Source organism: Scyliorhinus canicula, chromosome 26, assembly GCF_902713615.1.
Source record: "Scyliorhinus canicula chromosome 26, sScyCan1.1, whole genome shotgun sequence".
Taxonomy (NCBI): Eukaryota; Metazoa; Chordata; class Chondrichthyes; order Carcharhiniformes; family Scyliorhinidae; genus Scyliorhinus; species Scyliorhinus canicula.
The window spans coordinates 4,223,195-4,239,264 of NC_052171.1; the positions used below are offsets into that span (position 1 = coordinate 4,223,195).

General features: G+C 48.5%; 1 protein-coding gene and 1 long non-coding RNA gene across 2 annotated transcripts in view; one reads left to right on the forward strand and one right to left on the reverse strand.

Annotated features, from left to right (window-relative positions):
- Positions 1 to 6,183, forward strand: part of LOC119957494 (pleckstrin homology domain-containing family A member 2-like) — a 141,804-nt gene extending 135,621 nt beyond the window's left edge. Inside the window, exon 12 of the mRNA XM_038785598.1 lies at positions 3,936 to 6,183. Coding sequence (XP_038641526.1) covers positions 3,936 to 4,349 — 414 coding nt within the window. The 3' untranslated portion in view covers positions 4,350 to 6,183. The remainder of the gene's footprint in view (positions 1 to 3,935) is intronic.
- LOC119957495 overlaps positions 1 to 16,070 on the reverse strand; it is a 195,886-nt gene that overhangs the window by 107,777 nt on the left and 72,039 nt on the right. The window lies entirely within an intron of this gene.

The window sequence follows — 16,070 nt, forward strand, 5'->3', positions numbered from 1 at the left end:
TTTCCCGTGGGTGTTTTCCTGCTGGCATCGTGCAGAATCTGGTTGGTGGTGGTATTCAGGCCTTCATCTGCATCCCATTAACAGGATGTAAATGGGATTCAGGCTGGCAGCTGGCGGCTTTTCCAATCTCCCATGATGGACACCAGTGGAAGATCCTGTTGTAAATTCATGCCAATATGCAACGATTTCTTGCAAATAAGGAATTGGCAATGATGGTTAAGTGAGCACTTGATACATGCCAAGTGGATTCCTGTGGGTAGGCGGGCATTTAGCATGTGAGAGTCATTGCCTAGCATTCCAATCGCACCTTGTTGCCTGGACACTGTCTGAGTACTGTGGGAGGCAACACCACACACGCATCATCCGAATACCTAGGAGCTGGGACAGAGCTCCGGGGACATGTCCAAGGCCAGAGGGTGGGTGAGCGCCACAGAGAGGGAGATGGGGGGAGGTGGGGGGGGGGGGGCATGGAGAGATGGGCAAAGGGTCTGGAGGTAAGGCCGCATTGCAGAAGAAAGTGACAAGAGGCATCACATTGGTTGTGCAAAAAGTTGTTCCATGTGCTGTACAATACTCCATTCCCGATAGTGCCGCTCCCCGTATCCTCTTCCATCTACCCTGGTGCCCTCAGTGATGCTCAATGTGCCTGGCCCTCCAAGCTCTTCCACTGCATCTTGGTGTTTCCCCAGGATGCACATCTGAGGTGGAGGCAGCCAGCTGCTGACCTTGTCCCTGGTGGGCATCCTCTGGAGGCTCTGGGGCTGGAGGGTCTCGGCTCACTTGTTGGCAGCACATGCTCAGCCGTGCCGACCTGTCCCCGAGACGCAGCCTCATCAGAGGGGCGGTCTCGGGGGAGTTGGTGGCCACTCCATGGGATGGGTCCAGATTGGCACCCAGAACCCCCTTCTCCAGTTCAGTACCCATAGAGGGGCAGCTGGTGCGAGCCCTGGTTGTTCCTGCAATGTCAGGCTCTGTCAGCCCTGGTGGTTCCCCATGGGCCGCACCATGGTGTTGACACCCTTGGCGAAGCTTCTCAATAACTCAGCCATTCCCAGCTGCGACTGGGAAAAGCTCCGCAGCACCTCAGCCATGCCCATCTGAGTTCGGAACATGTCCCGCAGAACCTCATCAAGGTTAGCCTAGTACTGGGTAACACCCTTCAGCGAGGCAGACATACTGCCGAGACTCTCAGCCATGGCCGTGACTGACAGCGCGATACCTTGGACATCTTCACTCGTGGTGCCAACGTCATGCACCAGGCTTTCCAATGCGGTTGTCTCCCTAGCAGTGTTGGCCTCGTTGTCACTCATTGCCCGCGCCATCGCCTGTGCCCGAAGCCTCTGGGAGTCCTCCAAGCGGCTATGGATCTGCTGGAGTGACACTGACATTTCCCTCTGAATGTCCTGACCGCTCCCTATCGTCTCCATCAGCTCTGGGTAACCATGTTACAGAAGCTCAGCATCAGGTTGGGATCCAGCTGGGTTGAGGGATTCAGCAGCCCTCCGACAACTGTCTCACCTGGAGGTTCCTGCCTCCATCTGATGTACATCAGCAGCAGTGTGGTGCTCACCAGATTGTGCCTCAGGAGCTTGCCCGCTAACATGTCCCACTGAGATGTGTGTATCTGCGTTGGTGGAAGGTGGGGATGACAGCTGTTCTGCAACTATTATGGTGGCATCCTCGGAGCTCTCTTCCGGGGTGTTCTCCTTGGAGTCAGGAGAGGAGGCCACCCGGGATGCGCCGGTGCCGTTGGCTGGGGGACCTGCAGGAGAATGGTCATGTGGTCAGTGGGAGGGTGGGTCAGTCAGTAAGGCAATCACTACTCACAGATCCTCCGGGTGAATCCCGGTGGTTCCACACATGTGCGGTGTCCACCAGCCTCCGTGTTGGTGACCGCCCTGTCCACGGCCACACCGGTCACCTCCAGGGCCCGCTGCTCGAACGAGGCGAGGATTGTCAAGTCCGGCACACCTCTGCCAATCTGGGCCCTCCCGCACTGGTTATGGGAGAGCTTTTGCTGAGGAGACACGGAGAGAGGATCGTTAGCCACATGGGTGGTTGAGTGGCGGGAGAGGGGGTATGAAGGCGGAGTTGGGGGAGAAGGGGGAGGGAGGGCTGGGGGTCACTTGGAGAGTTGGGGGTGGGGGCATTCTCCCTTGCAGGGGGTGGGAGGCGTGGGGGCTACTCACACGTGCTGCCCGGAGTAGGTCGTTGACCTTCTTCCTGCACTGCTGGCCAGTCCACTTGGTCATCCTATTGGAACTAACTGCTGCCGGCATCTCATCCCAGACAGGTCTCCACCATTCCCAGGAGCCTCCCCAGGTCAGCGACCCCGAATCTTTGGGCCAGTCTCAGCGCCAATATTGCAAATTGGCTGGGGTTGGCTGAGCAAGTCCAGTTAAAGTGCTGCCCGACCTTGATGTGCGGGCGGGCTGGCTGATCAGCCTGGTTCTGGCGAATTGGCTGCCGAGAAGCCCGTGAGGCCTCATTAAGTGGACCAATTAACGTTGAATTGCGTTGGAGGTTTCACTGGGCCGAGCGCCGGGAAACTTGCGGCAATTCCCGCAATCTGGCAATTCCCGCTCGCTCCAACACTTGGAATTTTATCCGGAAGATCGCGCCCCACATTTCAGTGCCAGAGATGTTGCTCATAAGTAATTCAGGCTCATCACATTATTAAAAACTCACTTACAATTGAATGCATCAGCCCTAACTTATTCTTTAGTAGGTAATTATCACAAATTCATGCCTTTATGAAGTTTGCAGCACTGCTTCTGTTGTCAAAGAACAGGTCTTGTGTAACGTCTGGAGAAGTAGAGCAAATGTGCATTTAACTGCACATGTGCAGACTCCAGAAGTTGCTGTCACATTTATTCCACAATAACAGTGAGCACTGTTTGCCTCACGCTTATTCACAATGCAGAAATCTGGGCATTCAAATGGAGTGAGCAGAAATAATTGAGAAAAGGAAAGTGGGTAACTTCAACTCAAAGTTGCCCATGCCATCATATGTATAGCAGTAATGTGGGAACCAAAAAAGCCATTTGCCACTTGCGATTCTTAGTTGTACCATCTCATAAACATTTGGGTCGATTGGCAGTTAATTTTGACAAGGACTGGACGGAGTCTTACATTTTACATCAATTTGAATGAGAAAATAAGCAGCGGCATGTTGTTAACTTGTCAGTTACCCACTGACTGAAGTGCCCGGGGAATGAGTCAGAATGCAGATGGTTGTTCATTACTTCAAGCTGTAGCTTAAGCAGCTCAATGGAATATGATTAACCCTCTCCTACCTCAAAAGATAATCAAACAAGGCCACATAGCAATTACTTTCAAACAGCTGATTCATCTGGGGTCATTTTGACAGGGCAGCTCCAGGGACTGCATAACTTTTAATGTTTTGCGCCAGGCTCATCCTTAGGTGCAAGTTCTCGCAGTAAAACGTCATACTTTCAAAACATATGTGAATGTTTTAATGCATAGCCATTTACAAATCATAGAACATAGAACATAGAACACTACAGCGCAGTACGGGCCCTTCGGCCCTCGATGTTGCGCCGACCTGTGAAACCATCTGAAGCCTATCTGACCTACACTATTCCATTTTCATCCATATGTCTATCCAGTGACCACTTAAATGCCCTTAAAGTTGGCGAGTCTACTACTGTTGCAGTGAAAACATTGACAATTCGCTGGACTGTCATTATGCTGCAGTGCAAGTGGCTACACAGAATGATTGCAATTTTTTTGGGTGGGCTGCAGTGTGTGCTGTGCTAAACAAGGTATCAAAATTTTCTGGGGCAGGCTACAAGGGTTAGAGGGTCTTCTCCGATCCGTCATTGTTGCAAGGATTACAGGTTGCTTGGTATTTGGAAATGAAATCTCGCTGACATTATATTTCCTCTTTCTCATTTCTGTAATACTGTTCGCAGGCTGTTCCAGTTCAATACACCATCACCAGCAGAACTTCTTCATCGCAGCCGCTTGATTCCCTGACTGCATCTAACCCTTCCTCCTCGGCGCCGATGTGGCCTCAGTCCAGCTCGAAACCGCAAGGAGAAGAAAAGCGACCTCTTGCCAAGTCTACCTCCGTGGTGTCATCATGGCAGCCATGGACTCCTGTACCAACTGCTGGAGAGTCACATTTATCCCCGGTAGAGGAGATAGGCAGGCATGAGAGTGCCCTGAAAGCACCATCTGAAGTACCTAAGTTACAGCTGCCAATGAAGGAAGATGTGAATGGTCAAGGGAAGCGCCGCAGACACAGGTCACAGCCAGCGCCCAGAAATGAGCAAAAGATCCAATACAACATAGATGATGATGGCATCCGAACAACGGATGTTTAATGACAGTAAACTTCCCTCTTCTATTATTTGTTCTGTCTAGGATTAGTGACTCAAATAGTTTTTGTTTTGGGTGAAAGTGCCTGCTTGTAAACAGCTTAGCTTGCCATCCTCCTTGCCGCACCCTGGTTACTTCGTAAAGTCGGGAAGCTATGTTGGAGACTCTAGAGCAGCAAGTTTGTGTTGTTGGCTGCTCATTGCATTTCCATCAGTACTTTTCATTCCCACAAGGTACGGTAGGATAACCGTACAGCCGGGTTCTGTCTGTTTGGCAACTGAAACTCAAGACAAAAGAAGGCCCAGCACTACTTAGCACAGCCAATGGGTCGCCATGATACATTGGTGAGAAGGAATGTATCAGAATTTGAACAGTTTTGACATTCCTGAGGTGCAGCAAAGTCCTCTTGCACGTTTGTCACTGAAACACTTGAGAAATCAGAAACACAGATATGTGTTGCGGAAAATGGAATTCGAACTCTGCATTCCTTAATTATGTAATTGCAGCCTAAATCGTCATTCCTGCTTCACTGAAAATGGACGCAAATCAATTCCTTGAACCAGGAGTGAATCTAGAAAAGAGCTGTTGCGATCCCTCAACTGGGTTTTCATCACGTTTAATGCTTGCTGTTTCAGTACTTGAGCAAGGGATTGGACAAACGTTTATTTCATCTGAGCATTCCTTGAATTGTTTTGTTTATGTTTCTCCAGAATCATTTCTAATTTACTGATCTGAGGGCCTCGGCCTCCCGCTGTTCTGTATTGGTTCTTATTTTGGTTCAGGCATAGTTGGTAACTGACTTAGCAACTGAAATCAGCTCCAAAATGTCTCAACACATTGCATAACTCAGTTGAATAAACTCAGGAGGGTAGACAGCCCATCTGTGAAAAGTTGCAGTGAGGGCACACTATCAACCGAGAGACCCAAACTTGATTCTGTTTTCAACTAACCTGTACTCTTGGGAGAAACCTGTTTGCACTGGGAAGGTAAAGTGAGGAAAGGGAGAGAGGGTGAGAGAAATTTCTCCTAATTTTCCCTAAGCATCCAGTATTTCTCTGTCCCTCTTCTACATGGACCTAGGAACTATATTTTTCTGCATGTTTTTTAGACTTTCTGTTGCTGTGGGCAAAGAGTTGGTGATAAACCATAAGGCTTTATATCAAACATGTGAACATCTGCATTTTGACTCTGTAACATCTGCTCATGAGCTTTTCTGCTGCGAACAGATTGTCGGAATTTTCCTCGGAAGGAACAGGAGTGGATGGGGTGGGGTGCGTTGTTTTGCTTCGAAACAAGAAGTTATCGTCTGCTTTACCCCAACTCCTTGCAGATTTCACCAAAGCTAAATGCTTCAACCGTTGAAAATATCTTAAAATTCAGCCGAGACACATTTGGATGTTTAGGGTTCTGTCAATCGATTTTCCCAATGATCGGCGATTGCAATATTCACAGCTTGGTTCATTTGTGATATTTGCAGTTCAAATCTGCCAACAAAACATTTTAACAGGTTTAATCCATTACCGATTCTTGAGAAGATCTGCATCAGTAAGGTCTATTTGTATTGAGTTGCATCTTTATGTTACATTTTGGGTATGGCTACAGTACTAACCCATGCAGTCTTTGCACTTGTACCAGTTAAATAGTTATTTGTTGAACAACGTGATCCCATTTTTCACTTAAAAGTTGAGAAATGGAGAGAGGTCCTTTTGACGGGAATAAGTGTACATAGAACATAGAACGATACAGCGCAATACAGGCCCTTCGGCCCTCGATGTTGCACCGACATGGAAAAAAATCTAAAGGCCATCTAACCTACACTATGCCCTTATCATCCATATGCTTATCCAATAAATTTTTAAATGCCCTCAATGTTGGCGAGTTCACTACTGTTGCAGGTAGGGCATTCCACGGCCTCACCACTCTTTGCGTAAAAACCCCACCTCTGACCTCTGTCCTATATCTATTACCCCTCAATTTAAGGCTATGTCCCCTCGTGCTAGCCACCTCCATCCGCGGGAGAAGGCTCTCGCTGTCCACCCTATCTAACCCTCTGATCATTTTGTATGCCTCTATTAAGTCACCTCTTAACCTTCTTCTCTCTAACGAAAACAACCTCAAGTCCATCAGCCTTTCCTCATAAGATTTTCCCTCCATACTAGGCAACATCCTGGTAAATCTCCTCTGCACCCGTTCCAAAGCTTCCACGTCCTTCCTATAATGAGGCGACCAGAACTACGCAATACTCCAAATGCGGCCGTACTAGAGTAAAAGAGTGATGACAAATTGGCAGGCCGCATTACATCTCTTTCCCTATTACACCCCATTAAATGAAAAGCAAGGGAATTGAAAAAGGAGCAATTAACTCACTGATAGCCGTTTAACATGACAAAATCATGCATCCTCCTTTGCAAAGGACAAGGCAAACAAGATCCATCATCACTGATTTATCCAAAGTTAATCATTCAAATTCAAGATAAAATTTATGTTTCTGTATTTAACACCCACACACTCAGAGATGCACCTACATGCCCAGCTGAGATCTGAACATGCATTGCGTGTGCAGAGCTGATAGATTTGAATGTCAGGACTCGGAATGGCAACCTCAGGAATGTGAAGCAGGTTATAATGGGTAGTGGCCCTACCTACCTTATCTATCATTACCAAAATCTCAGGTACAGAAGAAGCAATAAAATCTGAACATGCAAGTGTTGGAATTTGTGAGAGTGTGTGCAGACTGCTGATGCTTACTTCCTTCATGTCTAGACCATTGCACATTTCTTTCATTTCTTGCTTGACCAGGTGCTGCTTGGTGCCAGTGATTCTGAGCCAGATTATCCTCTTGCAGATGAAACTATATGGGACTGAAGATTGGTGGTTATTAATTCCCTCGCACTTAGGTCATTCCAAAAGAATGGAACTAAGAACTGCACAGAGTAACTGGTTTGGGTTTGCCTGCTTTTCGAAATAGGCCAATTCAGGACAAAAGTCCGGCACTTTTATAAAGTTTTCCAGTAAAGCTGAAAGAAAATGCAGGCTCAAAAATAAAATTGTGTCCCTTAAATTTTCACTGTGCGATATGGCAATTTTGAAGATATGGTGATCAAAAGAAATACTTGAGATAACTATGTTCATTTTTGACATACATCCCGCCCAACGATTCTAGAATCAAACCACCAAGCTAATCATGCACGTGTTATGGCAAAGCAACTGTTATTATTTTAGAAAATTTTCACTTCACATTCTGTCAAACAAAATAAAAATTACTTTTTGCAGAAAAGTATGGGAGCCTTAATTCGGCCAAAAATGAAAGCACTCTAATCTGTGCCTAATTTTTGGGGTGTATTTTTCAGCAGATATTGCTAATTCTCAGAGGAACTAGCAGTTTATGAGAATGTACTACACTGTGAATTTGAAGTAGATAAACTGAAAGGTGATGATCAATAACCATTGTTTCAAACATCTCTTTTCAGATGCATTGTTTTGGCAAATGCTTTGGCTATCCTTATGTGACCGCCCCAAATCTGTAGCTAGCTTCACTTGATTGACACCGCCACAGCGATGCTTTATGGGGCTCCATCCATTATTCAGTGTTAGCATAGATCTCTGCCTTAAGTAGTTCCCTTCTCCAATGTAGCCAGTTGTATGTGTGCTTATTTGATATTTTGCTCAGTCACCAAGCATTATAAAACAAGTTTGTGTATTCTTTAAGTTATAGATTGTGCCCGATTCAAGGAAAATCAAAATCTGTTTCATTGTTAAATGATTCATCCTGCCATCAATCACCCAGGCAAACACTTTTTCCTTGTCGTCTAATGGTAACCTACAATAATCACTTGCTCTTGTAATTATGACCAATTTCATTCTGAATGAATGTAAAGTTTGGTCACCGGTTGTTGACTTTTTATTGCATTAAACAATTTCAAAATCGCATTTTGCTTTGAAAGTATGTTCTGAATTACTTTCCATCTTTGAAGTTCGTGTTGCAGTTTTGGGTGATCTTCAAAAAATTCTGGGGGAAGGCTTGGGCATTTTCACATTTGTGTTAGAGTTGCAGTTCCATTGTTTATATCTCCTGTTTGTTTTCCAGCCTGAGGAAGGGAGAGGGGCACACTAAGTATTGTTGCAATTCCCAGTACAGTATTCCAAGAGGATGTCGAATCAAGTCAGTTGAGTGTTCACTGTTTGCAGCCCTTACAGATCCAAGTGATTGAGGAAGTGCAGATTGCTGCAGAAAGATTCTCAGTTGCCACCCCGTGGAGAGCAGTTGACCGACAAACATAATGGATGACGTGAACGGAAAAAGGAGAATGTGCATTCGTGTAGCATCATTGACAATCTCTTGCGATCCCATGGCTTTTTGAAAAGTACTTTTGAAGTTTAGTTGCTGTTGTAAAATGCATCAGTTAACTTAAGCACAAACAGCAAGAATGATGATGACCAGAGGAAGTGTTTTTGTTTTTGGTTCATTGAGGAATAAGTGTTAGCCAAGACATTGGGAGAACGTCCCTTATATTTCTTCAAAGTAGTGCCATGGTAATTGTGGCTGCAGCTGGAACCTTAACAGCAATTAACAATGACAGCAACAAAAGGGCGGCACGGTGGCACAGTGGTCAGCACTGCTGCCTCACAGCGCCAGGAACCCAGGCTCAATTCCAGCCTTGGGTGACTATCAGTGTGGAGTTTGCACATTCTACCTGAAACTGCATAGGTCTCCTCCAGAGGTTCACATTTCCTCCCACAGTCCAAAGATAGCAGGTGTGGCCATGCCAAATTACCCTTAATTTCCAAAGATGTACAGGTTAGGTAAGGTTACGAGGCGGGGTGGGGAGTGGGACGAGGTAAGGTGTTATTTCAGAGGGTCGGTGCAGACTTGGTGGAACAAATGGCCCCCTTCTGCACTGGTAGGGATTCTATGGATGAGCTTAGATTTTGTGTGCATATCTCTGGAGCAGGATTTGAACCAACAACCTTCAGAGGTGAGAGTGCTACCATGTGAGCCATGGCTGACTCACATGATGTATATAGAGCAGCAGTGGGTACAGGTACATTCCTTGCCATAACCCCAGGTAGGTTTAACTGGGTTTGCCTTCAGCCCGCTTTGCCTTTCCCTAGTGGAGTGTCGCTACATCCAAAACTGCCGCAAAAATTATTAAATAAGAAATGCCAATGTGCACTGGCTATGTGGGCAACCATGATATATTATAAAACGCCGATGTATTCACTGTAACAATTGAATTCAGTGACAATAAAATCAGGAGAGATGTAAAATTCACTGCCAGTTTGGTTTGCATGATTGCACAATGTGCGGTTGCACCCACTGTATACTCTGCCACATTGGGGGGTCATTATTGCTGTACAAGTTGCAATTTGCCTGAGTTTGCTTAATACTGGATGGAAAAACATGTTCATATTAACAATGGCCTGATGCCATCATTCCACTGTGGGAGGTGACTGCATACCGAAAAATCTTTGGCAAGCAGAATGCTTCTGAGCTTTCAGGATGGGGCACATTTCTCATCTTTTCTGCGAAACTCTGAATGTCACAATTTTGTCTAAATTTTCAGAATGCCAACATGCTTCTCGAAATATATGGAATCATTCAGGTGTGTTGGTCAATACACTGAGCAATTCTTGCAAAATGCATGAAGGCCGAGTGGCTTTTAGTGGAGACTTTGTTTGCAACCCCTCCAATGACCACAGACTCCTCATCTATAGACTAGGGTTGAGGTCTCGGAAAGAAATAATGCTTTATGCCCAGGATTAAGGTTATCCCCATCCATTTCTACCCTCCGACCTTTCAGATTTTCATGATGAAATGTCAGCATGGTCAAACCAATTTGTACAGTTTCACACCAAACCTTGCCAGTAACAAACTTCACCAACTCAACCAGGGTAACTGAGCAAAGAAAAGCTAAGAAAACAACAAGAGAAATCTTAAATTCAGCTGCACTGAATCTGGTCCCATAGACCGCCACTTCAGTTTCTGAGCTGTTTCTTTTGATCTGCTTGCCGCAGTCAGCATGGTGTCACAGACTGTTAGCATAATGGCTTGCAGTTAACTGAATACTTTCCAACAATTCCATTTCAACTCCCTCCAAGAGCAGAAATGGGAAATTACTCAAAGAAGGGGGAGGGGAAGCAAAAAATGAAAGATCAAAAATAACAAATAGACAGAATATAAATCAAATCTTGGAGGGGCCTGTAGCTTTGAAACTCAAAAGGGTGGAATTCTCCCATGCCCTCACCGAGGGGTTCAGAGGCAGGCGGAGGGAGAACCTGGTGAAAGTTATTTTTTAACTTATTGAACTCGGTTTCACACCAGTATGAAATGGATCTTCCGGCACGATCTGCCATGGCCAATTGCAATTCCGCAGAGGCCAGTGTGAAACTGATTTGCGTCCCGCCAACGTGATGCAGGTAAACCCACAAGCTAAATCACTCCCGCCCAACTCCTCCCCCCACCCCCCCAATCATAAACATCTGGACTAACATGGCATGGAAAAGTCAGCACATACGTTAAGAAGACCTTGGCCTGGGTGGTAAGCTCGATTGTGGTTCCGGATCACTGCCCGTGTGGAGTTTTCACATTCACCCCCGTATCTGCATAGGTCTCACCCCCCCCCCCCCCTCCCCCCAACCCAAAGATGTGGAGGGTAGGTCAATTGGCTCTGCTAAATTGCCCCATAATTGGAAACATTAAAAATAATGTCTTGGCCAGCTCACAGAGCTTCAAAGAGAAGAAGGAGGCCTGCAGCAACTGGACCCCAGAACAACACTCAGAGCAGTGGGTGGGTGAGGCTTCAAAAGTGATGTTCTCTGTGAAGCAGCATCCAGGTGTGTAAAGTCCCAGGCAAGTGACCACTAGAGAGCGATGATTGTATGAAAGCTCCAATTTATCAAACCTATTATATTACACCTCCTACCCCTGCCTGCCTGTCCCACCAACTACCTACAACTCCCAGCCTCTGGCTGTGGGGTTGAAGGCCATTGCTAATAGGGAATTAGCAATTGTGGTTAAATGAGCACTTCACACACCAAGTAGATCCCTTAGATGGGCGGGACATGTAGCATGTGGGAATTATTGCCTAGCATCCCAATCACACCTTTATGCATTGACACTGTGCTTGAACACTGCAGACGCAAAACCACACGGCAGCAGCAGCCAACTTCCGAACACCCAGGGGTTGGGACACCGCTCTGGAGACATGTCCACAGCCGAGGATTCATGGGCCAAGGGTTCAGAGATCAGGCTGCATTGCGGAAGAAAGTGACAGAGTCATCATACTAGTTGTGTTCAAGGGTTTTTAATGTGTCAGACAATTCCCGCCTCACCCCACCCCCCTTACCCCCAACCTAACCCCCGCCCCACACTTTCCCCCTTTCCCTCATTCCCCAGTGCCCTCAGTGATCCGTAATGTGCTTGGCCTTCCCAGCTACTTCTAGGTGTGTCCCCAGGATGCACATCAGAGTTGGAGGCAGCCTGCTAATTACCATGTCCTATGGCCTTTGATGCTCCTGACGGGTGTCCTCTTGGTCCGGAGAGTCTCGGCGCACTTGCCGACTGCACGTGCACAGCTGTGCCGCCCTGGCCCATGTGCTGCCTGCGAGATGCGGTCTCATCAGAGAGGTGGAACTTGTGGGAGCTGGTGGCCACTCTATGGGACAGGTCGGGGTTGGTACCCAGCACCCCCTCCTCCTGCCCGGTGCCCATAGCGCCCTAGGGTTCACCGTGGGATGGAGGGGCAGCTGCCCCTGAATAATCTGGCTCTGCCATCCCTGGCGGCTCCCCATGGCCTGCACCATCATGTTGACGCCCCTCAGTGACTGGGGCATGCTTTGCAGGGCCCGGGCAATACCCACCTGCGACTGGGACAAGCTCCGCAGAGTCTCGGCCATTCCCATCTGAGAGTGGGACATGTCCCGCAGCACCTCATCAAGGTTAGCCTGGTACTGGGTGACATTCCCCAGCAAGTTGGAGATTCTGCCGAGACCCTCCGCCATGGCCGTCACCGACTGCACAGCGCCCTGGACACCTTCACTAATGATGCCAACGTCATGCATCAGGCTGTCCAGTGCAGTCGCTATCCTAGCAGTGTTGGCCTTGATGTCACGCATTGACGGCGACATCTCCTGTGCCTGTAGCCTCTGGGTCTCCTCCAAGCGGCTATGGACTTGCAGGAGTGTCGCTGAGGTCTCCCTCTGAATGTCCTGGCCACACCCTAATGTCTCCATCAGCTCCGGGGAACCCTGTACCAGAGGTTCAGCATCAGGCTGGGACCCAGCTGGGTCCTGGGATCCAGCAGACCTCCGACTATTGTCTCGTATGTGGGTTCCTGCCTCCATCTGATATGCATCAGCAGCAGGAACTCACCAGATTTTGTGCCCCAGGAGCCTGACAAACATTTCCCACCGGCATGCATGTATCTGTGCTGGTGGAAGGTGGAGATGGCAGCTATGACCCATCGATTGAGTCTTCCTCGCAGCTCTCTACCGAGGTGTTCTCTTTGAGGCTGGCGGTGGGGGGCAGGGGTCCACCCGCGATGTGCTGGCGCATCGGCTGGAGGACCTGCGGGAGAATGGACATGTGGTCAGTGGGAGGGATGGGTCAGTTAGTAAGGCAATAATAACTCACGTTTGACAGGTCCTCCGGGTGGGGCTCTGCGGCTTCCGCCAACCTCCGCGTTGGTAACCGCTCTGTCCTCGGCCACCCCGCCACCTCCAGGGCCAGTTCCTCAAAGCTAGTGGGAATTCTTAAGTCCAGCACGCCTCCGCAAGTCTGGGCACTCTCCTGCCGATTGTGGTAGAGCGTCTCCTGCAGAAACAGAGAAGGCATCTCCTCTGCGCGGCTCAGTGCTGGGAGGGGGAGGTGTGAAGGAAGGGCGGAGGGGTTTGAAAGGAGAGCGGGGGTGAAGAGAGGGTTGGGGGCTGCATGGAGAGTTGGGGTGGGGGTGGATGCTCGCCTGGGGACGGAAAGGTCTCGGGGATGAGGTGGGAGCCTTGTTGTCTACTCACCCGTCCAACCTGGTGTAGATCGTTGACCTTTTTAACATCGAGTTAGCGCGGTCGAGTCAGCTGGCGAGCCCTGATTTGCGACGAGATGCCAATGGGGCCTCGTTAAGTGGACCCATTAATGTTGAATGGCATTGCTGGCCTCACTGGACCATGCGTCAGGAAGCTTGCTCTTCGCTGCCACACTTAGAAATCTTTCCGGAGAATCTCCGGAGCATTTGACTGAAATGCTGTTTCTGATGGAGATTACCAGTTCATTAGTGATAGCAAGGACATTTAGCCCTCATCCATTTGTCCATTCTAAAAGATCCTAATGCCTTTCCTCACGCCCCCATGCATCCTGTAAGGCTTGGGTGCAGAGCAATGGTTAAGGAGTGGGAGTGTTCGAGTGGAATTCCCACTTCCTTATCCCTCTCCTGGTTCACATCACTCCTACCACTCTATTGAAGGAAGCTCAGTGGAAGTCAATAATGAGTTGTAAAGCCATGGATAAAAGGCATCTGTGTCATGTTTAAGGTGGCAGACATTGGCATTCAAACTATGCGTGGTTGTGCAAACAGTCCACAGGAATTAATATGGGAAACCTGCTTGAAATTCTGTGGCAGAAAACTTTCTCTTCATGGCAGGTATCCTTGTAATTATCTCAGCCAACAATGCACTAATGGGAATATTTATGTAATCTCTCCTCATAAACTAACCCCTGGAGCTGTGGTAACATTCAGCTGAATCTGCACTGCAACTCGTTCCAAGGCCAACTTATTCTTTCCAAGGTGCAATGCCCAGATGTGTACACTGTACTCCCAATGTAGTCTAACCAGTGATTTGTTAAGCTGACGCAAAACGTCCTCCCTTTTATAATCAAGCTCTCTTTAGATTCAATGGCAAACATTCATAGAATCATAGAAAAGTTACAGCACAGAAAGAGGCAATTCAGCCCATCTTATCCATGCCAGCCCGAGGACACCAAGGTGCCCTTTCTAATCTAACCTTCCAGCACCCGGTCCATAGCCCTGCTGCATCATACAGCACTTACGATGCAGATCCAGGTACTGTCTCTGCCTCCAGCACCAACTCGGGCAGCGAATTCCAGACTCCCACTACCCTCTGATTAAAAAGGGTCTTCTTCATCTCCCCTCTACAACTTCCAGCCACTTACCTTGAGGCTATGTCCGCTGGCTCTGGAATTATCCACCAAGAGAAACAATTTTATTCTGTCCACTCTATTTCTTCCCCTCATAATTTTGTACACCTCAATTAAGTCACCCCTCAGCCTCCTTTGTTCCAAGGAAAATAACCCAACTTATCTAATCTCTCCTCATAGCTACATTTTTCTAGATCTGGCAACATTCTTGTAAACCTCCTCTGCACCCTCTCCAGAGTAATTATGTCCTTCCTGTAAGGTGGTGACCAGAACTGCACAGTTGTGGCCTCACGTGTTTTTTATACAATTCCAACATTATATCCTTCCTTTTATATTCTATACCTTTGCCAATGAAGGAGAGCATTCCATGGGTGGGATTTTCCCTTCTGGGGCTAAGTCCCCACGCCCGCCGGAAAACGGGCGAGAATCACTCTGCATTTTTCCTCGAAGGTCCGGGATGATTCTCCATTTTTCAGAGGGCTGGCAGTGGCCGCAAGCGGGTCCGCCCAAGTGCGCGGCGGACGCAAGTGGGTCCATGCATGCACGTGGCGGCCCACTTTGGCGCAGGTGCCGCCGACATGGCGGAGCCACACAGCGGGACCCCAGCGGAGGAAGGTAGGTCCCTCCCAGATTGCGATGGCCCGCCGATCGGTGGCCCCCGATTGCGGCCTGGCCACCGCTGAGGGCCCTCCCCCCGGAGTCAGATATCGCCCCCCCCCCCCCCCCCAACCAGGACCACCACCGCGGCCGCGGGTCCCAGCTCCCACCGGGAGGTACCACATGTAAACCTTGTACACGCCGGGGTTTGGCCGGTCGACCGTGGAGAATCGCCGCAGGGACCTGTTCCAACGGCCCCCGACCGGCGCCACATCGATTGCACGTGTGGGACTAGCGGGTCAGCGGAGAATTGCGGAAACGCTGTCGTGCCGGATTTCCAGGGTGAATGGCTATTCTCCGCCCCTGCGCCAGGCCCAATTCCTGCGTGGAGGGTCGGGGAATCCCGCCCATCATGTTTTCTTTACAACCATGTCGACTTGAACTGCTGCCTTTAGGGTCCTGTGTACTTGTACACCAAAATCTCGTACTTCTTCTACCCTTCTTAGTATGTTCCTATTTACTGTGTACTCCCTATAACTGTTTGACTTCCCTAAATGCATGACTTCACACTGCTCTGTGTTAAATTCCATCTGCCACTCCACCAACCCATCTATATTATTTGGAGATTATAGCTATCCTCCACACCGTCTACCACTCGGTCATACTTTCTGTCATCTGCAAATTTCCCAATCGTGTTCCACACTATGCACATCCAAATCATTAATATTTCATAGAATTTACAGTGCAGAAGGAGGCCATTCAGCCCATCGAGTCTGCACCGGCTCTTGGAAAGAGCACCCTACCCAAGGTCAACAACTCCACCCTATCCCCATAACCCCACCCAACACTAAGGGCAATTTTGGACACTAAGGGCAATTTATCATGGCCAATCCACCTAACCTGCACATCTTTGGACTGTGGGAGGAAACCGGAGCACCCGGAGAAAACCCACGCACACACGGGGAGGATGTGCAGACTC